The 21,412-nt window shown below is 37.0% G+C and overlaps 1 protein-coding gene and 1 long non-coding RNA gene across 2 annotated transcripts in view; one reads left to right on the top strand and one right to left on the bottom strand.

Moving 5' to 3' along the window:
* The window catches only part of LOC107656492 (substance-P receptor-like), a 34,571-nt gene extending 28,849 nt beyond the window's left edge, over positions 1-5,722 (top strand). The window contains exons 3-5 of the mRNA XM_016444375.1: positions 824-974; positions 3,299-3,495; positions 3,818-5,722. Of these exons, the coding sequence (XP_016299861.1) occupies positions 824-974; positions 3,299-3,495; positions 3,818-4,148 (679 nt within the window). The 3' untranslated portion in view covers positions 4,149-5,722. The remainder of the gene's footprint in view (positions 1-823; positions 975-3,298; positions 3,496-3,817) is intronic.
* LOC107656493 (uncharacterized) lies at positions 4,065-18,963 on the bottom strand. The gene is made up of 4 exons (XR_001630576.1): positions 18,939-18,963; positions 16,782-16,783; positions 10,547-10,643; positions 4,065-4,136 (listed from the first exon to the last, which is right to left on the bottom strand). It is a non-coding gene; the product is annotated as an uncharacterized LOC107656493 (long non-coding RNA).
* Positions 18,964-21,412: the final 2,449 nt, after the last annotated feature.

Below are 21,412 nucleotides of genomic sequence, written 5' to 3'. Positions count from 1 at the left end.
CAGACAAAAACAGCTTTATTTATTCCTTCTCTTTCTAGCTTGTACTTATTTGAACAATGTCTAGAAACTTGGTATTACAAGCACTTCCTGTATCTGTTTGCCTCTTTAAGAAGAATCGCTTTATGTATCCCCAAATTGTAAGTCGCTTTGGATAAAAGCGTCTGCAAAATGACTAAATGTAAATGTAAAATAGTCCATGTGACATCAGCGGTCCAGCCGTAATTTTATGAAGCTACAAGAATACTTTTTGTGTGCAAAAAAAAATAAAAAAATAACGACTTTATTTAACAATTCTTCTCTTCCGCGTCTGTCTCTGTCACCATTCATGAGTTTACCACAATCTATGCGTGTGATCTTGCTGACACAGGGCCGGCATTACGGGTTTGGAACAACATGAGGGTGAGTAATTAATGACAGCATTTTCATTTTTGGGTGAACTATCCCTTTAAACAGTGTCCATATTGTACTAATTCATTCCCTCATTTTAATTTAGTAAAATCATGTAACAAATTCTTAATTCATGGCCACAATATCTTGTTTTTTTGCTGCATATGTCATAACCCTTGGTCTTATAATATGAGATAAACAAAAGATCAGGAATTAGAGTCAAAAAATTAAACCAATAAATAAATTAAATAGGATGGATAAAATACTACATATTTTCATGAAAACCAGAAAATTTAAACAGCAAATGGTGTGAATAAGAATGCTGAAATTGCATGCAAATTTAATTATTACTGCATCTAAAAATTGTATTGAGTTCCAATAATGTTAAAATAAAAATTATTTATTTTTCTTTCTTTGTCTGTCTATCCTTTTGAAGGTATTTTGTGTGTGTAGCGGTGCTGATTTACTTCCTCCCCCTCCTGGTGATGGGCTGTGCTTACCTGGTGGTGGGTTTGACTCTGTGGGCCAGTGAGATCCCAGGAGATTCATCTGACCGTTACCAAGAGCAGCTGACCGCCAAACGCAAGGTCTTCATCACATCATCCTCTTGCTCCTCCTTTTTTCATCATCTTTTAAGCCCATGACATTTGCCTACACACACAGTCCAGGTCAGACACCGAACTCGGAGTTAACAAAGCAGACAGAGTTCACAACGCAAGGGGAGGAGTGTCAGACAAGGCCATATGAAATAATCACTATGAAACTCACCCGCAGTGAGAAGGTCCATCTGCTTCTTTCATCTGTATTCTCTGTGTGTGTGTGTATGTGTCTGCCTCATTCACCACTCTTGAAGGAAATGAAGTCAAGATATGCAGTTTTCTCTCCAATATCTCTTTTACATACCATTGCTATCATTATGTCTTACCATCTTCCTCTTCTTCCTCACACAAAATATCTTAAACTATTTTTGAGCTCACATCGTTAGTACTTATGATGACACAATGTGACATACTACCTCTGAGCGCTTGTATGTTCCTGTCTTCTGTCTGAGCTTCATAATCATCAAAAAGCCTCTGACAGTCTGCTGGTGACTGAGTGATCACTGATTTGCTACTACATGCTCTGGCTTCTGGCAGTGTGTCATTGTGGTTTTCATGCTGATTTCATGCCCACTTCAAGCTGTAAGTTGATCAGGAATCTCCAGTGTTGTAGAACTAGAGTAGTTTAAGGCAACTGTCCTACCTTTCACAGACCTAGAATAGTCGGGACAGGTGCAGCTTATTGACAGCAGTCCAAAGGCAGCTTTTTCTCTAGTAGGACAATAAACAAAAAACAAGAAAGTCCAAACAGTGAAAAATAAGATGCATTTGCTGAAAAATAAGATGTTATTTGAAGATGCACTCAGTAATAAAAAAAAAAATGTAATAGTGTAATTATTTCAATTACTTTTTATAATGTAACTAATTACATTTCTAAATTTCTAAAGAATGTTTTCAACTGTTAATAATTTTCAAACAAGCAGGGTTAACCTTACAGTAGTACTCAACACTGATTACTGTCAGACTTATTCAGATTATAATAATTATAATAAGCTTATAATAATTTCATTTTAAAGCACACAAAACGTCTCAGGTTACTTGTGTAACCATGGTTCCCTGAACAAACGAGAGCGGAGCTTTTTTTCCCCTTGGAAAACACGCTCGCAGTGCACGCCGATTGCCCCCTCGGAGACATCGCGTGCGTGCTCTTTGCCCAAACAAACAACACATAGATCGTGTGTGTCATCTGATGTCAAATAGCGATGACACGGATGCACACACCTTCTAAATGCTCTGCTAGTGCTCGCCATAATAAATAGAGATAGCTCTTACTTTTTTCTTGGGAATGCACGCTTCAAACAAAACAGTCAATGAAGACGAAGAACAGAATGATGTGTGCTCCCGGTGCCTATTTATACTATAGTCGCACCGGTAGTGACGTCATGGCTGTCGCCGGCCAACGAGTTGGTGTTTTTTCAATGTATGCTTCAGACACGGGTCACGACGAGGCGTTCCCCATAGCGACCCCTAGAGGACGCAGTTCGAAGTTCCCATGAAAGGAAATCAGATATTAGCACCTCTTTTTACTTTGAGATCATTCTGAGGTTAAATACAGACTAAAATCATAACAAGAAATAGTTTAATAGCTATGATACTGTTGTTAAAATCATGTCTTTGCATAGAACGGAAGCACTGGCATCTAACAATGCCTTGGAAAAAAACAGTTAAACTTAAAAAATAAAGCATATACATAAACACAAATAGGAAATAAAACTGTTATCGAATAAGCATATGTCCTAAACTCCTGAAACATTGGTGTCTCATATTTTAGAGCAGTCAATGCAATTTGGGAAAGAAATCAATTGAGGGGACATAGTTTCTGCCAATCTCATGTTAATCTTGAGTACTCCTTACTCAAGGCATTGGTTAAACCAATGTGTCTATGTTGGGCTGACACATTATTACACTTTTTTAAGGGGAATTCAATTGTCTCTTCACAATACAGTAAGCTGCAGAAAACATTTTATCATAGAAACCTTAAAATATAATTAATGTAATTTAAGCTATTTCTGAAATATATATTTGGCTCTTTGAAAAATGGCTCCTGCACAATTCATATTTTTACCTCTATACTTAATACATTTTAATGTGATTTACAATGACACGTTTGCATTCTGCTTGCTGGTGGTAAATTAAGACCATTGAACCACCTAAAAGCTGTCAAGAAAATTATTAGGGAACATTATGTCTGTCAGCATTCTGCAAGTTTTCATACAATGTGGGCAGCATGCAAAGCCTAGGAAATCAGCTTGAATTACATATATTTTATTTATAAGCATAAAGTATAACCAATCTTCTTGTTCGACCTTCAGGTGGTGAAGATGATGATTGTGGTGGTATGTACATTCGCTCTTTGTTGGCTCCCCTATCACGTCTATTTCCTGATTCACCAGTTCTACCCGCACCTGTTTGAGCATCCCTTCATTCAGCAGGTCTATCTGACTATCATGTGGCTGGCAATGAGTTCCACTATGTACAACCCCATTATCTACTGCTGCCTTAATGACAGGTAATTTCATCCTGGAGTGAAAACACAGTAATTGACGCACACACAGGCACATCTAGCTCTTTCCAGAGTCCCTGTAATATTCACTATAATATCATGATTGTTCAAAATGATCCATCTTTTTGTAACATAAAATACAGTCCAATGCTGTGATGTATTATTCGCTAATGTATCCTGGTTTTACTGCCTCACTCAGATACTGAAAATCCATCACAAAAGCCTTGGAAAAACAACAAAGCTTTAATATCCTCTAGTCAGTTTTTCAACTTTAAACCCATATCATTATCTGCCTATTCATCTCTTACATTTCTAAACATTTCCTCAGGTTCCGTGCGGGATTTAAGCAAGCATTCCGCTGCTGTCCGTGCATCCCTGAGGGATCCTACGAGGGTCTAGAGCTCAAGTCCACCCGGTACATTCAAACCCAGACCAGTTTGTACAGGGCCAGTCGAATGGAGACCACTGTGTCCTGCGTGATGCAGCCATGTGAAGATGGCCAAAAGGTCACGTTTGGTAGCATCAGAGGGGCCGCAGGGAGACCGGCAGTTCACAGCCCCTCCAGGGAGTTCGCATCCAATGGCTCGTCCTCTCGCAGCATCTCCAAAACCATGTCAGAGACTTCCAGCTTTTACTCCAGTAATAACCTACAAGAATGAGAGTGCAGAAGCATGAGTCAAGGAGACCGAATGCCACTACGTTTGCGGAGATGTAATCGTTTGAAGAATCGTCATCTCCCCCTCCCAAGTGTGTAAAACCTGAGGATTACCTTGAGTGTGTGCAGATGTGTGATTTAGTTGGATGAGTACACACAAGCTAAGAGTTTTTAATTTCAAACGATCCTTCATCTTTCATCCGTGTCCTATTCTATTCATGAGGTTTATAATTATGATTAGAGGAACTTTTACATTGATTTTTTGGGAAAGGTTTTCTTATCGTAGTGATGTAAATGACATGTAAATGACATGTAAATGATCCTGCAATCACTGAAGACATTTTAAAAGTTTATATTAATGGACATATGATGCAGTGGAACAATCAGTCAGAATACTGTAAATATTGAATATGACCGCTTATACTGGTCTCTCATCTGGCTAACAACAATCCGACTATAGTAGGAAAAGGAATAAGTTAAGAAATATCAATAAAAGTACCCCTCTTATTCCCTTGAGTCTCTAACAATAGCTCACTTGGCTTAAATGATACCTGAGCACATGTAATTTCTTCAGTGCTTTATCTGCAGGTGGGAGATTATACTATTGCAAATGCCTTGGTGTCTTCACGGTCAGTTAGAGCCACGATCCGGCCTGTGAAATGAAAATGAACAATGTCAGTTGCCAATATCAACACCTTGTAGCTACACAGGCAAATATAAAGAATGTTATTAAATTACTTTTCAAGGCGTGCCTGGAAACACAAATGCATGGTGGTGAAAGCTTTGAATGCCTGTCCTGATTTTGTGTGTCCTGTCCTGAAGAATAGCTGTGGGGGAAAAAATGTGATGTGCAGAGAATTTTGTACTAGTTTTCTTTTGACTTCTTTTTTTCTCTCCCTGTCTGCTTACCTTCATTTTTTTTTTTATCATGTTTTTTTTTTCATAATTGACCCCTTCACTAAGCCCCGCCCTACAGGTACCAGTTGTGATTTTGGTGTCCCATTTTGAGCTGCACCTCTGCAGTGTGTAGCCTATATGTCTCTGGTTGGACACAACAGTTGCTGAGAATGGTCAGTAGGCGGGGCTTAGCCAAGTGCCAGTTCTGTAGTTATTCTGTTGTACAATCATTCACTCACGCGCACACTGGACCCCTCACACTGGACAAGGCCAGAGTAAAATTAGCTCTTGAGGAACCTCCCTTGATACAGTCACAGCAATATGATACTGAGGTACACAGGATTATGGGACAAAAGGGGAGGATGAGAGACGGTGGGTTGAAGTGACCACCTGCTGCTGTTCTTGACTGGGATTGTGGCAGTGGTGTCCGTTTTCCAAAACGGAGGCCCATGCGACTGGCATGTTTGTGGGTCTGAGCTTTCATTGGTCACACAGTGGCAGCAGGCTTGTTATGGTGCAATATGTTCAGAATATTTCGGACGGTAAATGACTGTGATCTGAAAGTGCCTGACTGTTTGGCACAAGCAGACAGCTCATTCCAGGAATAAATTAACCACACTACTCTGTTCCTGATCTTTTTTAGAAATTCTGAACTCTCTGTGATGCTTATGCAGAATTGCATCTTCCTTGCATCTGCCACACTATACACTACCGGTCAAACGTTTGGAATAATTTGTTTTTATGTTTTTTTAAAGAAGTCTCTTATGCTCACCAAAGTTGCACCAAATCATTATTTTAGATTTCTGAAGGATCAGCTGACACCGAAGACTGGAGAAAAAAATCAGCTTTGCCATCACATATAAAAATAGACAACAGTTTGTTTAAATTGTAATAATAGTACTGTTTTTATTGTATGTTTTATCAAACACATGCAGCCTTGGTGAGCATAAGAGACTTCTTTCAAAAACATAAAAATATTTTATTCCAATATCTTTCTTTAATTATGACCGGTAGTATACATATCTGCACCCAAAAGGGAAAATTTTGTCAATGTTTATGGTCATGTCATTCCAAACCTTTATGGAATTTAAACCCTTATGGTTTCTTCTGTAGAATGGAAAATAAGATCTTTTGAAGAATATTTCAGCTGTTTTTGCCCATACAAATAAATGTCTCTCAATACCAGAACCCCATTTTTCATAATATTTTAGTTTGTGATCCACAGATAAAAAGCAAGTCATACAGGTTTGGAACAACATGAGGGCGAGTAAACGATGATGGAATTTTCATTTTTGGGTAAGCGATCCCTTTAAGATGAACATAAAGAATGTCTGAATGTATGAGAAAGGCATTATAGATGATCGCATACACACACACACACACACACACAAAAAAAATTGTTCAATTGACTCATCCACCCTCCAGCATTCCTCACATCCCTCCCATGGCCATTCTGCATGGCTGCTTAATTTCACTCAAAGTTATCATTCATGTTCGTACGTAAACATAGTGAGTGTGAGTGAGTGTGTGCGTGTTTAAACATACCTCTACATGAGTCCCGCTGGTATAGTTCAGTTATTCAGAAAAAAAAAAAAAGATGTGCTTTGATTTCCATCCAGCACAGGATGGAAAAAAATTAAAGGATGGACTTGAAATGTCCTATAAGACTCTGATCTCAACTACACTTTCATTAGTTACATTAAAGGGGTCATGATATCATTTTTTATAAATGTCAGTTTTTTGTTTCTTGCATCAAGCACAGTCATAATTTACTTATGACGATCTACCTTTTCTCTAACATTTTGAATTTATCAAGCCATTTTGCTGCTGTATCTTTAGGTTTTCTGTGTATGCCTCTTCTTTTTTGTGTGAAAAGAGTACCAGCGCTTACTTGTGTGTTGGTGATTTGTTGTCTGATAGAGTTGCCGCTGCTCCATCTTTCAGTAAAACTCTTAGAAAAAGCCTGCATTACAATGTGACAGGTTTGCAAAACAACATCTGCGCTCTTATAAAAGTAAGGTCAGACTGAAATGATTGGGACCTTGGTAAAATATAACTTCAGTTCCTTTAGAAGGCCATGCCGAATCTCAGATGCCACCCCACATCTTTTATCATACAATTTATTTCTTTTATCATTCTTTTTTTATCCTTTTAGTTATTTTCAACATATACCCCCAGTTTCACAGACAAGGCTTAAGCCTAGTCCTAGACTAAAATGTAAATATGAGCCGTTTCAACTGAAAGAAACTTGCACTGACTGATCTTAAAACATGTCAGTGTTAACCAGACATTATTATATAACAAAACGGTGTAGAGATCATTATTTTATGTATATGTAAACAGATAAAATGTAATTAAACTGTTTGAAAGTACATCAACAACGGATCTGTTAAGAATATAATTGTTAATGACTTGTTAATGAAAGTTTAACCTTACGTTGGCTGTTAATGAGTTTACCAAGCTAAATAGTATTATGTCAATATTTCTTAAATGCTTTTGGCAGTGGTTTCCCAAATATGTGTTTGTATTATTGTTAAATAGTTACTTTATTATGTTGTATGACTGAACATGCATCAACAAAATGAACCAGATATGGCTAAACCAAACTTTCAGTATACCAGGCCAAGCTGTAACTATGGCCATCCACCTTGAGCTGTTGAACTGTGTTGAGCTGGGTTTGCTCTTATTTATGTATGCTTTTGTAAATGATTTTTTTTTTATAAATGTCAGTTTTTTGTTTCTTGCATCAAGCACAGTCATAATTTACTTATGACGATCTACCTTTTCTCTAACATTTTGAATTTATCAAGCCATTTTGCTGCTGTATCTTTAGGTTTTCTGTGTATGCCTCTTCTTTTTTGTGTGAAAAGAGTACCAGCGCTTACTTGTGTGTTGGTGATTTGTTGTCTGATAGAGTTGCCGCTGCTCCATCTTTCAGTAAAACTCTTAGAAAAAGCCTGCATTACAATGTGACAGGTTTGCAAAACAACATCTGCGCTCTTATAAAAGTAAGGTCAGACTGAAATGATTGGGACCTTGGTAAAATATAACTTCAGTTCCTTTAGAAGGCCATGCCGAATCTCAGATGCCACCCCACATCTTTTATCATACAATTTATTTCTTTTATCATTCTTTTTTTATCCTTTTAGTTATTTTCAACATATACCCCCAGTTTCACAGACAAGGCTTAAGCCTAGTCCTAGACTAAAATGTAAATATGAGCCGTTTCAACTGAAAGAAACTTGCACTGACTGATCTTAAAACATGTCAGTGTTAACCAGACATTATTATATAACAAAACGGTGTAGAGATCATTATTTTATGTATATGTAAACAGATAAAATGTAATTAAACTGTTTGAAAGTACATCAACAACGGATCTGTTAAGAATATAATTGTTAATGACTTGTTAATGAAAGTTTAACCTTACGTTGGCTGTTAATGAGTTTACCAAGCTAAATAGTATTATGTAAATATTTCTTAAATGCTTTTGGCAGTGGTTTCCCAAATATGTGTTTGTATTATTGTTAAATAGTTACTTTATTATGTTGTATGACTGAACATGCATCAACAAAATGAACCAGATATGGCTAAACCAAACTTTCAGTATACCAGGCCAAGCTGTAACTATGGCCATCCACCTTGAGCTGTTGAACTGTGTTGAGCTGGGTTTGCTCTTATTTATGTATGCTTTTGTAAATGATTTTGTATAAATATGCTTCTGTATGCTTTATCTAAAATATCTGTATTCAGGCCTGTGTGTGCTCTGAAGGGAAGAGTTTGAACATTTCCATTTGGCATTAGAAGTCATGGAGCAAATCAAGCAGGTTCAGCTAGTAAAGATAGATCACATTAATCATTTGTGACACGCAAAATGAGCCATTGAAGTTAATAAGCAGAGAGAAAGACAAAAGTCTGTGTCTCAGAGTATGCTATCAATGCCTTGTTGAAATTCCACTCAGTTTGTCTGGTCAAATGTTGAGTTGTGCCCCATCTGCAGCAGGGTTGATCTTTGTTGCTCCTATGAAAGCTGTCAAAAAGAGTTACTCTAAATCAATCTGTTTTGCCGCCCTCTTTCTTAAAGGGGTGGTTCATTGCGATTTCACTTTTTTAACATTAGTTAGTGTGTAATGTTGCTGTTTGAGCATAAACAATATCTGCAAAGTTACGAAGCTGAAAGTTCAATGCAAACGGAGATATCGTCTTTTAAAATTCTGGCAGTTTAATGCCTACAAAAACGGCTGGTAGGGACTACAACTACTTCCCGGGTTCGTGACATCACAAACCCAGACGCGCACTAGAGGCGGTTTAGCCAATCACAACACACTGGGCTAGCTAACCAATCAGAGCCCATCGCCGATTTCTGAGGGAGGTGCTTCATAAAAGAAGGAAATGATCAGGGTGTTTCTGAGAGAAGGGACAAAGAGGTGTGGAATAAAGGTAAATTATGTGAAATATAATGTGTTTTTTTAAAAACGAAGCATTAACACATGTTAGACTGCACCCAATCAAGCCTAGAAAAAAACCAGTGAACCACCCCTTTAAGAAGTTTTTGGAGTCTTGTGGCGAATCTCTGAAGAATTCATTGTTATATATTCAGTGCTGTAGTTGACTTTGTGTTCCGCTAAAATTATTAATTTTAAATATACATTTTCAAGTTTTATTTAGTATTATATTTTTATTATTTTCAAATAAATGGTTTCTACATGTTTATTGAATTAAAAATCACATTTCTAATTCAGTTTTTAGGGATGCACAGTATATTTACATTTCATCTAATGCTCACTTTTAAAAATACTAATAATTTAATAAAAAATCTAATGTAATCTTTAGAAAACCTCAAAATGAATATTGATTTTTCATATTATATATTATAATGTTGTGAAAAAAAAAAATATATATACTTCTAGCATCTGCCATTTATCAGTTTTTAGCCATATAACATAAAAATAATCATTGGCTTTTCTTTATTAGAATTTTAATATCAGTGCATCCATACTAATTTTATGCATTAAGCTAAGAACTTCTTCGAAACTATTAGGGACGACAGACGTTTAATTATTGAGTTGAGTAAAAAAAAAGTTTTAGCATGTGAGGAAAAGCAATGAGACTGAGAAAACCAAAACAAAATAAATAGCTCAGACTTGATAGACAGGTAAAAACTGACTAAATAAAACTATCAATGGACCGAATCATGGTCAATGGAGTGAATGAGGGAGAAAGATAAAATAGAAACAGAGATCTCTTGGGGCTTTACAAAGATGAAGCAAAGTCTAATTATGTCTGGTCTTTACCACTCATGGAAGCAGTAAAAGTACAGAGGGCATGATTGACAGCTAGGCTACAAGATGATACATGGGATGTTCTGCTAATAATAATGAACTCAAAGAGTTCAGAGGATCTTGAAGAAAGTCAGGGACTTTATATGAGGATTTTTCTTGCAATTTATTGAGGTTGCCACTTCAAGGATGGTTCTGAATTCTAACAGTGTTTACATTCTTTTACCTGATCCTTTTGTGGAATAGCAAGAGTGGAGGACGGTGGTCTTCCACTAGAGTTTTGGAGTCAGTGCCTCTATCCAACTCTCATAGCCTTGTAGATGCTAAACAGAAAAAATATGGATTTTAAACCTAAGCAGAACAGGTCTAGACATGTCAACATCTTTCAAGATAAAAAAAAATAAAAACATAAAATAAAATAAAGGTAACACTTTATTTTGATGGTCCCTTTTGAACATTCTGTTGACAATAAGTAATGTTGCACCTACATGTCTACTAACTCTCATCAGAGTATTAGTTGACTGTTTGCTTAATATCCGCTAACTCTTTATTGTCATGGTCTCACAACAGACATTCTACTGACTATAAGTAACTTTGCAAGTACGTCAACTTATTCTAACCCTAACCCTACCAGTCTACTAATACTCAACTAATACTCTAATGAGAGTTAGACATGTAGGTGCAACATTACTTATAGTCAACAGAATGTGTTAAAGGGACCATCAAAATAAAGTGAAAACAATAGAAGACCTCTTAAAACATTTGTGAACTCACACTTTCAAATCAGTACCTGAATACAAATTGTCTTTCTAAAGCCTGTCTAGTTGTTAAATTGTGAAATGTGTAGTTGTTCCATTTAAAAGGTGTTACAATTCATCACTGAACAATAATGTTATTATTTCCCTCGGTGTGCCATTTTAAAATGTTTGTATTGGAAAACCAGTCGCTTATGTCCCTTTAAGGTGTTTAGTCAAGGCAGAGTGAAATGATATTGTAAGTCAGAGTATAAATATGTTACCTGCATTCAAAGAATAAACAAAAACCCCTATTCATTGTTTTGTTTTGTTTTTAAATCAAAAGTAGCCGTCTCAACTGCATTTGAGAGTGTGCTGAGCAGTGAGATCCAAACTGGTCATCATAAAACCATCCTCTTTTTGTTTGTTATGCCTAGAAACGAATATCAGACGAATGAGTGTGTGCTGTGTTTTTTCTGTTCGTATACTGACATTTTTCTCTTCTGTCTCTTCTCCTTCTCACAAATCAAGGCAGGCTGAATCAGTGCTGACGCTAGAGGTTCCAGTGACCATGTCAATTTCAGGAATGAACATGCATCAGGCATAAAAACACGCATAAGACTGTCCAAACATTGAGCAATTGCAGTTTAAACATATACGTATAATGAATATTGAACCACTAACTCATAATAGCCCTCGTTGATCCAAAATATTTAACATGCATTTGAGTTATTATATCTCATATGCTACCATTATCTAAATAAATCCAAAATAGAGAGCAGAGCTAGAGCAACCTTCTAAGTTGTGGTTCAAACCCTCCGGACACCGGGTTTGTCAGAAGTGAAATAGCAAGAGGGAGAAAAAACAAAAAAGACTCGAGCTGCCCGGGTGCCCCTCTGGTTCCTCCTTCCTGACAGCCTTTTTCTGCAGTTTCCCATCAAGCTCTCCACACGTGATTAAATAATAACAACAACAATGTGTTTGGCCTGCAGCAAACACATTGGATATGACAAATTAGATTGCCTCTTGTTGACAGGGCATGTGGAATAAGGAGGAGTGTGCTGGTGATTTTTCTATTGTAGACATGTAAGAATAGCTGTTTCTCTGTTTTATATTGTGGATTTGTTTCTCTATCCTCTCTATCCTTCTTTCGCATTTGTATTAGATTTCATGTCCCACATTGCACTGTCCTTGGTATTGCACTGTTAATCTCTCACTCATCTGGATTCAAACAGCATTTCTATCCTTAAAGGGGTCATATGATGCTGCTAAAAAGAACATTATTTTAAGAATATCTCTTTGGATTTGAGACTTTAGTCTTTGCAACTTTACAGATCTTCTTTATGCACCAAGAGCTTGTAACACTCCAAAGAGAAAGGAAAAATTGAAATCGCATCATATGACCCCTTTAATCTAATGCTAACATCGTGTTGTGGGGAAACTTAAAGGTCAAGCTGAAATTCAGCAACAAACAGCAGCTTGCTAATCAATCTCATCATTAGAAAAGAAATTAAACAATTATTTTTTCATCCTCAGAATGGATCCAGATTCAGCCTAATTTTAGATTTAGACTTAGAAGGTTTGTTGTAAAATTATGTGACGATCCCAAAGCATGGAGCTGCTGAAGATCAAAGCTAGTTTCACAAATACTTATGTTCCAGAACAGCTAATGAGCTGCATCCATAGGCATCGTATACTGTACACTGCAACGACAAAAAGACTGTTCCGAATGGTAATCTACCCTCAGACAGCTTGTTTGGCCAGAATCTAAGGCAGCAGGGCATGTATTCTTCGGAAAACAAGGCAACCCCAAAATGCAATGCATTAAAAACAGAAAATAATGCTAATTATAAATATATGGATTTATGAAATATAAGAAATACAAATATATTTAATAAAATATTATGTTTGTCTGATAGATAGATATTTATATCTAATGTATAAGTAAAAAAAAATAAAAAATAAAAAAAAATATATATACACACACATACACATTTATACATACATATACATATATACATATATATATATATATATATACACTATACACACATACGTAATTATATATGCATACGTATATATATATACGTTTTTTTATTGTTCGTTCGTATATACGTAAAAAAAGAAATATTCAGCAAAAAACATTTTGTTACAAATAAATGCTGTTCGTTTGAACTTTCTATTCATCAAAGAATCCTGGAAAAAAAGATCTGTAATAAGAAATTTATTTGAGCACCAAATCAGTATATTAGAAAGATTTCTGACGGATCATGTGACACTGAAGACTTGAGTAAAGGCTACTGAAAATTCAGCTTTATCATCATCTGAATAAATTACATAATGAAATGTGTTCAATTAGAAAACGGTTATTTTAAACTGTAATAATATTTCACAGTATTGCTATTCTTCTGTATTTTTTATTAAATGAATGCAGCCTGGGTGAGCATAAGAAACATAAGAGCATTAAAAAAAAATCTTACCGACTCCAGACTTTTAAAGTGTAGTGTATATAGACCGTTTTAGCCAAAATGTTGTGCTCACTATGTTTTGGAAAAGACCCACTTATTTGTGTCCAATCTCATTTGAGACTTGAGTGAATGTGGCGGCCTCAGCCAGTGTAGACAGATTTCACCTGCTCATGACAAAGACTAAAGGTCTCTCCTTCTTCTCTATTCAGTCTAATGGGAAGCAGTAAGGGGCTGACATTCTCTCCTCTCATTCATCCTCCTTCTGTCACCTTCTATCTATCTCTCGTTTGCTCTGCAGGAGGGGATGTTGACATTCCAGCATGGAGGAGGGTGGGATAACCCCCACCGAGACCATGACCCTTAGTAGAGGGGCACAGGATGAGAAACGCCCGCATTAGCCTCATCCTGCTTCCCCTGCCAATTATAATTTCTCAACACAGTGAAACCACCATGCCAAAATCTCCCATCGAGGCAGTATGGTGGATTCCATGCTAGAGGTTTGCCAGGAGAAAAAAAAACTGTGTTTTTTAGAAGCATTTTGACACCAAAACTTATGCATTATACACCAGCCTCTGTTTCAATACATTACTTGAAACACGGTGAGAGCCTGTAATGGTGTTAACTACCACACTGATGGGTGCAGGTGCATTATGTCCTGTTCCACAGCTGTAGATATAAACACCATATTGACTGCATCAAGTACCTTTTACACATTGAAATGCTCCGTTGTAATGGAAACTAAAAGCTGCAAATACTGCATAAACCCTATCATTAGCACTGCCATTTCAGTACACGGCTGATGAATTACTAGTGTAGTACATTTGCATCTCCGCCACTATTAGAGTATATATCGAGAATATAATACAGTAAGTGTCATAATATAAGACGTGATCTAACAGCAAATGTGAAGGCGAGGATAAACTGTTGTCTTGAGTGAGTGGTTTCCTCTGACTAAATCTATGGTCTTGAAGACAGCTGGAGTCCTATTGCACATGTAGGGAGCCAATGGTTGTTAATATAACAGATATGACACATTGATGGAGGGCCTGTTTCTCTGTGTGCATTTCACCCTTCCTTCACTAATGGAATTAAAAGACTATTGCTAGATCCCAGCCAGCTGGACGCAGCATACAGAAAACAACTTTGACATTCACGAAGATATACGCATGCACATGCATGCATACACAAATATGCATGGAAACATTAAGGCCTTTTTGCTCGAGGCACTGTTTTCACATTACACTGAAAAATAAAAACTTTTCAATGCGACTCAATTATAATACATTTGTCTGCTGTTTATTGTTTTATTTTACATTATGAAACTGACCCTGAAACTTTAAAATCTCTGAATGATTTCTGCTTATTTCACTCCTACTAACCTTCAAAAGTTTGAAAGAAACTTTCAAAAAGAAGTCTCTTATGCTCAACAAGGTGGAATTTATTTGATCAAAATACAGTAAAAACAGCAATACTGAGAAATATTATTGCTTTTTTTCAATTTTTTTATGCATTTTAAAATTTCATTTATTTTTGCAATGGCAAAGTAGAATTTTCAGAAGACTTGAGTCTTCAGTGTAACATGATGTTTCCGAAATTGTTCTAATATGCTGATTTGGTGCTCATTTTCAGTGTTAAAAACAGTTGTGCTGCTTAATATTTTTGTAGAAACCAATACTTTTTTAGGATTCTTTGATGAATAGAAAGTTCAAAAGAACAGTGTTTACTAAAAGTAGATGTTTGTTAAAAAGTATTTACGCTACTCAATTTGAGGCATCCTTGCTGAATAAAAGTACACATCTTTGGGGAGAAAAAAAAATCATACTTACCGCCAACCTTTTGAACCATAGTGTACATTAAGAAAAATGATTTGATAGGCAAAACCTACTTAAAGGATCACAATAAGATAATTGCAAGATGTTTGTAATGAGCCGTCAGATCCATTTGCAGCTTTATTAAGAAGGTTAATCAGAGTGCACACAGGCAGGGTCAATCTCCAGCAAAACAATATCCAAGGCAAAACAGTTTCAAAGTCAGTAGACAGGCAATAGGACGGGCCAGGCAGCTCAACAATCCAAAAGGGTCTGCGCTTAACGCGAAACTGTGCGTGTTGCGTTTATTCTGGGCTCACCTTCTTGCCTGTATATTAGTTATGTAGACTAAGTTCCATATTAAGTGTTTATGATTTTCTACAGGAGGAAAACGCTTAACGAGAGACAAGTGTCTGAGAGTGCAAGCCTGAGAATGCACATCTGAGAGTGCAAGCGCCAGCTGCAGCCAGACCCTTCTCCAACAATCACAAACAATGTCCAGGCAAAACCAACAGGCAGGCAGCACAGAATCAATAGTGAGAAAACAGTCCAGGATCATACACGAGAAAGGCAAACCAAATAAAGAACACTCAAAGTTGTCAGCTGTGGCAAGAACAAGACTTCACAATAAACAAGCTAAAGTGCACCACTTAAATAGTCCCGGTGCTGGGCAACAGGTGAGAAGGTAACGAGTTCCAGGTACGTGGGCTTGTGGGAAATGGAGTCCATGAACAGGGGTTAAAATTCAGGGTACTGGTGGTGAGCAGGAGGTACCTCAGGAGTTGAACTCATGACAATGTTGTTAGATCCTGAGATAATAAAATCTGTGAAAAATACAATTAGATACAACCACCATACCAAACAAGCTTGGAAGGCTGGCCAGAGGCCCTAAGCACCAAGTTTAAACACTAAGTTAACTCACAGAATCTGATTTCTGGCTTTCTGGTTCTTGAAATATTGTTAGGAAACATGACATAATGTAAATACCTGGAGATTTACGAGCAAAATGGTTTCCAGGGGGCAAGGCTGAGTCAAACGGGAATCTTTTAGCAGAACGCTAATCCAAATGATACCTATTCCAAAAATGTTTTTTTTATTTAAATAAGGTGAGAGTGCAATGCACAGCAGTCTAAAAGCTGTTATTTGCATTACAGAATTATATTTTTCTTTAAACAATTTTACCTCAGTGAAAGGTAAATGTTAATTGTGTTGCAAATATTAATAGAAGTTAAAATCCATGCAACAATTAAGGTTTTATAAGTCATGGGCACGTAATAATAAATGGCACTTTGATATTTATTGGTGATGGTATTCATCACATCATCTTGCTCTTTCTCCTTCTGTATATATTCATGAACAGAGTGTTTTAAATGTTTGCTAAGTTCAAAGCTTCTCTTTTTTTGTTTGCTTAATGGAGCATGTTCATTAAAGTATATCCATGCCTCTTTAACCACTAGCTGTCTTTGACTTTGTCAAAATATAGTTTAATGTAGTGGAATAAAATCAACACCTTCCACCCACTGCAACAAAGTGAGAGCTTGTTTAAAACTTTCCCTAACTAAATTTAGACCAAAAGCATGATTTCTCAGTGATGCACACACACACACACACACACAAATGTGTGAGGAACCGCTGGCGTTCTTCTGATTTTTTTTCCCACATTCACACCTATTTTTGCACTTGAACGTGCTCATGGTTTCTCTCTCCCTGTGCATTTATTTACTTAAGTTAAGTCACTGCATCACATTATTTTTGCAGTTGTATTTATCTCTAAGCTTTTTTTTAAATGAATTCTTGACCTCCAATCAACACTGGCAGTGGCTTAAAAACTTCTCAGAGTAAGGAGGCAACCTTATAAGGAGTTTAAATTATGTAGACTGGGAAGGAGTAGACTGGAAAGCCATTTTCAGTAAGAAGGTGTACAGCAAAACACTTCACTGTTGTAGTGGCATTATAGCCATTAATAATCAAAATCACTCTTCTAAACTGTTCGTTCTGGCGGTTCATTAAGCCAGTTCAAAAAACGAATAGGTTTTCATAACCTATGTGAGTATTTTAGATTTTATTTAAAGTGAAACGTTTAGTTAAATGCTGCTGTTCAAGACTATGTTTTTGACTAACACTGTATTCTTTTTTGTAAGTGTATTTTGAGTAATTCTGTTCAATTATCTCTTCAAGCAAGTAATTATCTTGTCAAGTTTAACTCGGTCATTAAAAATTCATTTTATGAGCAGCTTGTATCTTGGAAGGTTACATTTTCAAAGTGGCTTCAGTGCACAGTGTGATCTGGTGACAATTGAGGTCAACCAGAGTCTGTCATGGGGAGTCTACGTACCTATGATAACGACAGGCTTGGTGGGAAACACACAGATGAGCAGTCAGAGCAAGCTACAGAGCAGGTGGTCCGGGGTCAGGTAGGCTGGATACGGCAGACCTTCCACAGCTAATGAGGATCTTGGGGCCAAGGAAGAAATGGGAGAATATGCATTAGTAATGAAAAAGCAAAGCTGTTAGTTAATAGAATCTTCTGAAAACTGAAAACACTTGGAAAAAGCTGTGAAATTATTTAAGTATTTTAAAATGAAAACCTGGAAAGGCATATTATTCAATGAAGAATACATTACTTAGTCCAGTGGTTCCCAACCCTGGTCCTGGAGGCACCCCAGCACTGCACGTTTTGCATGTCTCCATAATCAAACACACCTGATTCAGGTCATCAGCTCATTAGTAGAGACTTCAAGACTTGAAATTGGTGTGTCAGAGAAAGGAGACATGCAAAATGTGCAGTGTTGGGGTGCCTCCAGGACCAGGGTTGGGATCCACTGACTTAGTCGATCCTCTGCAATGAATGGGTGCCGTCAGAAGGAGAGTTCAAACAGCTGATAAAATAATCACAGTAATCCACACAGCTATCACATATCCATCAATTAACATTGTGAGAAGTGAAAAGTTGCGTGTTTGTAAGAAACAAATGCATCATTAAGGTGTTTTAACTTTAAATGTAACTTCTGGCCACAATACGAGTCCATAATCCTTAATAACACTTCCTCCAGTGAAAAAAGTCCATCCACTGTTGTCCTCTCACATCAAAATCCACTGACATAGGTTAATGCTAAATTTCTCCAAATCTGTTCCGATGAAGAAACAAACTAATCTACTGTATGTCCTGGATGGCCTAATTAATGAGTATGAGATTTTCAGCAGATTGTCATTTTTGGATGAATTATTTCTTGAAGCGCATCCAACCAGAGTGAGCGTTTCACTGCAGGGAAGGAGGAAATATATTGTACACTCTGACTCTTTCTTGACCCAAGAAATTATAAAAAATGTGTTCTCATCTCATGCAGCCATATAAGTGATACAGTAGTAGAAACTTCAAGCTTGAGAGAAGAATATGAGTCTGTACAAGTTTCCCACTAACATCTTGGAAAACTTTGGGTTTTTAATGCCTTATTCAACATAAAATCTCACATGATAAATAGAATTATCTGATTGGAATACATGGATGATTATACATTTTCTTTTGGAATCATCACTGCAATAAACGAATATTTGGTAGTTATCAGTGTATTGGTGTTCATGTAAATGTACTCAATCTCTCCGTTTACTTCTTTCCACCCTCAATACCACGACTGAGGTGAGACCCTTCAACAAGGCATCGAACTCCAAACTGCTCCCGGGCGTGTGTGTGTGTGTACACTACTCACTGCTGTGTGAGTACTCTTGGATGGGTTAAATGCAGAGCACAAATTCAGAGTATGGGACACCATACTTAGCCAGACGTCACTTCACTTCACTTTTGTCATCAGGAGTCAAGTCCTTTCATGAGTCTGTATAATTCCTTAACACCATTTGCACTAAGGTTGCATCCAGCCTTCTCTGTTTTTCAAATAGAATGATCTGCATAGAGTTTAATCATCTGCCTCTCTAGGGGCTTTTCAGGCAAAGTCGTCATGTCTAGATTGTCATGGGCATCATGCTATTATATGGACTACTGAGTGTGTCATGTGGTGGAGTAATAAAGGACTGCACACATTCTCAGATCTCTGTGACATTACTCCGACAAAAAAAAAAACACACAAAGAGGACGTTTTGGGGGGAAAAACAGTACATGTTCAGGGGAAACCAGCAAGAGAATATAAGGAGCAACTGGAGTGAACAAAAAGACAGCATCATGGTTGGATGTATGAATGCAGCAGGTGTTCTCTCTAAGTGCTGCACAGACAGAAATGTTACTGTAACTCCACAAAAGTCCCCATTCATCACTCTCTCTCTTTCTCTTTTACTTTCTTTCCTCCCTTTGTTTATTTGACTACAAAAGCCAAATCCCTACTTTCTTATTTTCCATTTCCCTCCAGCTGATTGTAACTGCTTAATCAGATACCAATTCAAACCTGTCTCTTTGTGCCATACTTGTTTACTTAAAACATTGGGTCTCATTCATAGGTGTAGGTGTGCAATAGTCTATACTGCGTAAAATCTGCATACAACCGTTTTCATGTTGAAATCATGTTCTTCAATATGTACTCAAATTTATTTTTATTTATTTTTATGCTTATGATAAAATGTAGATTTAACCGAAACCGAAATGCATGTGCACATCAGCCTGTTGTGAATGCAGCATGAGAACTTTTAATGCGCACGTATTATTGTGCTGAAAGATTTATTGCTTTCTGAGGAGAACGAAGATAACAAAATGTATCAAAAGTCTTGAAGATGAAGTTCTTCATCTGTGCACGCACAAACATAATGTGCTATTATATCTGCATGAAAGATTAAGAGACAGCACAGACTCAACTGGTGATAAAGACCGAACAAAATTTATTAAAACCCAGAATGGCATCAAAAAAGATGATTTTTTTAAAGCCCACATTCAAAGCTTTTCAAAAACAGCCAGTAAAGCAACACTGGTTATTATTTAACGCAGGTATTTACTAATTTATTGAGATGTTTACCAGCTGTCTTTGTTTGTACTGATAAAATATTAAAGATAAAGCACTAATATATAATGCAGTGTTTAAAGAAACAGTTTTATAAACCTTGTGTTTTAACTGTGATGATTTCCAAGAGGCTGGAAAACAAAGAGAGAAAGAGAAACATAAAATTAAACAAGGAATCATAGCAACCAAATATTATCTCTAAAAACAAGCCATAAATGTTGATGTTTATCTTAAAAGATCTTGTCTCGTAGGGCTTGATTGACGTCTGCAGTCTTCATAATGTTCACATTTACATTTATGTTTGTAAAAGGTCTAAAACTGAATTATGTTTATTTGGCTTTCCATATTTGCCTGCATTTAAAAGATCGCACTAAAAGTCATGAGAAACCCCAGATCCACCTTGACATGTTACCGCATTAATCAATAGACTAAGCAGGACTGATTTGTTTAGATTTTACTTTGGCAAGCAGGTTTTGGTGGATGATGGGATGCAATAAATACTTTCAAAGGCTCCTTCACATGAAGGAGTGGATCGATCACATCCAAACCTGAGCTAAAACAAGAAGCATGTGTGTTAAAGTGCAACAGAGAAGCTCTTACTGCAAAATCAAAGAGACTCCAAATGACAATTTCAGGATGGAAAATTAGGTTGCTTAGGCTGGTCCTGTTGCCTAGGTGATTTTTTTTTTGGGAGCTTGCTTTTGGATTTTGCCAGTGTTTGGCAGATATAAGGTGGCAGTGTGTCTGTGATTCCCAAAAAGCTTATGCCGAGTTCACACTGCACGATCGAACGCGATTTTTACTGGGGGACCCCCTCGAAAGCAATTGGGCTATTTTCAAGCTAGTTTTGAGTAATAATTGGGCAGGTTTTGTAGCGAAAACCTGGCAACCCTGCACCAGACAGAGTTATCGGTGATTCTTCCTATTGTAAAGTCATGCAGTGTGTAACCTCCTGTCGTCGTTCCATGCAGTGTGAACACAGCAACAACTGAATGCTACCCCAGATAGTCGTTCGGTGTGAAACCAACAGTGATGCGACGTCTTTGAAAATCGTGCAGTGTGAACTCGGCATTAGCGTGTCTCCTCACAGCGTCCTTGCCATCCATCAGTATTCATCTGCTCTGGGCTTCTGCAAAGCACTT

This window comes from Sinocyclocheilus anshuiensis, unplaced genomic scaffold (genome assembly GCF_001515605.1).
Source record: "Sinocyclocheilus anshuiensis isolate Anshui unplaced genomic scaffold, SAMN03320099.WGS_v1.1 scaffold1931, whole genome shotgun sequence".
In the NCBI taxonomy this organism is placed as follows: Eukaryota; Metazoa; Chordata; class Actinopteri; order Cypriniformes; family Cyprinidae; genus Sinocyclocheilus; species Sinocyclocheilus anshuiensis.
This window is presented reverse-complemented; position numbering and strand designations above follow the sequence as displayed.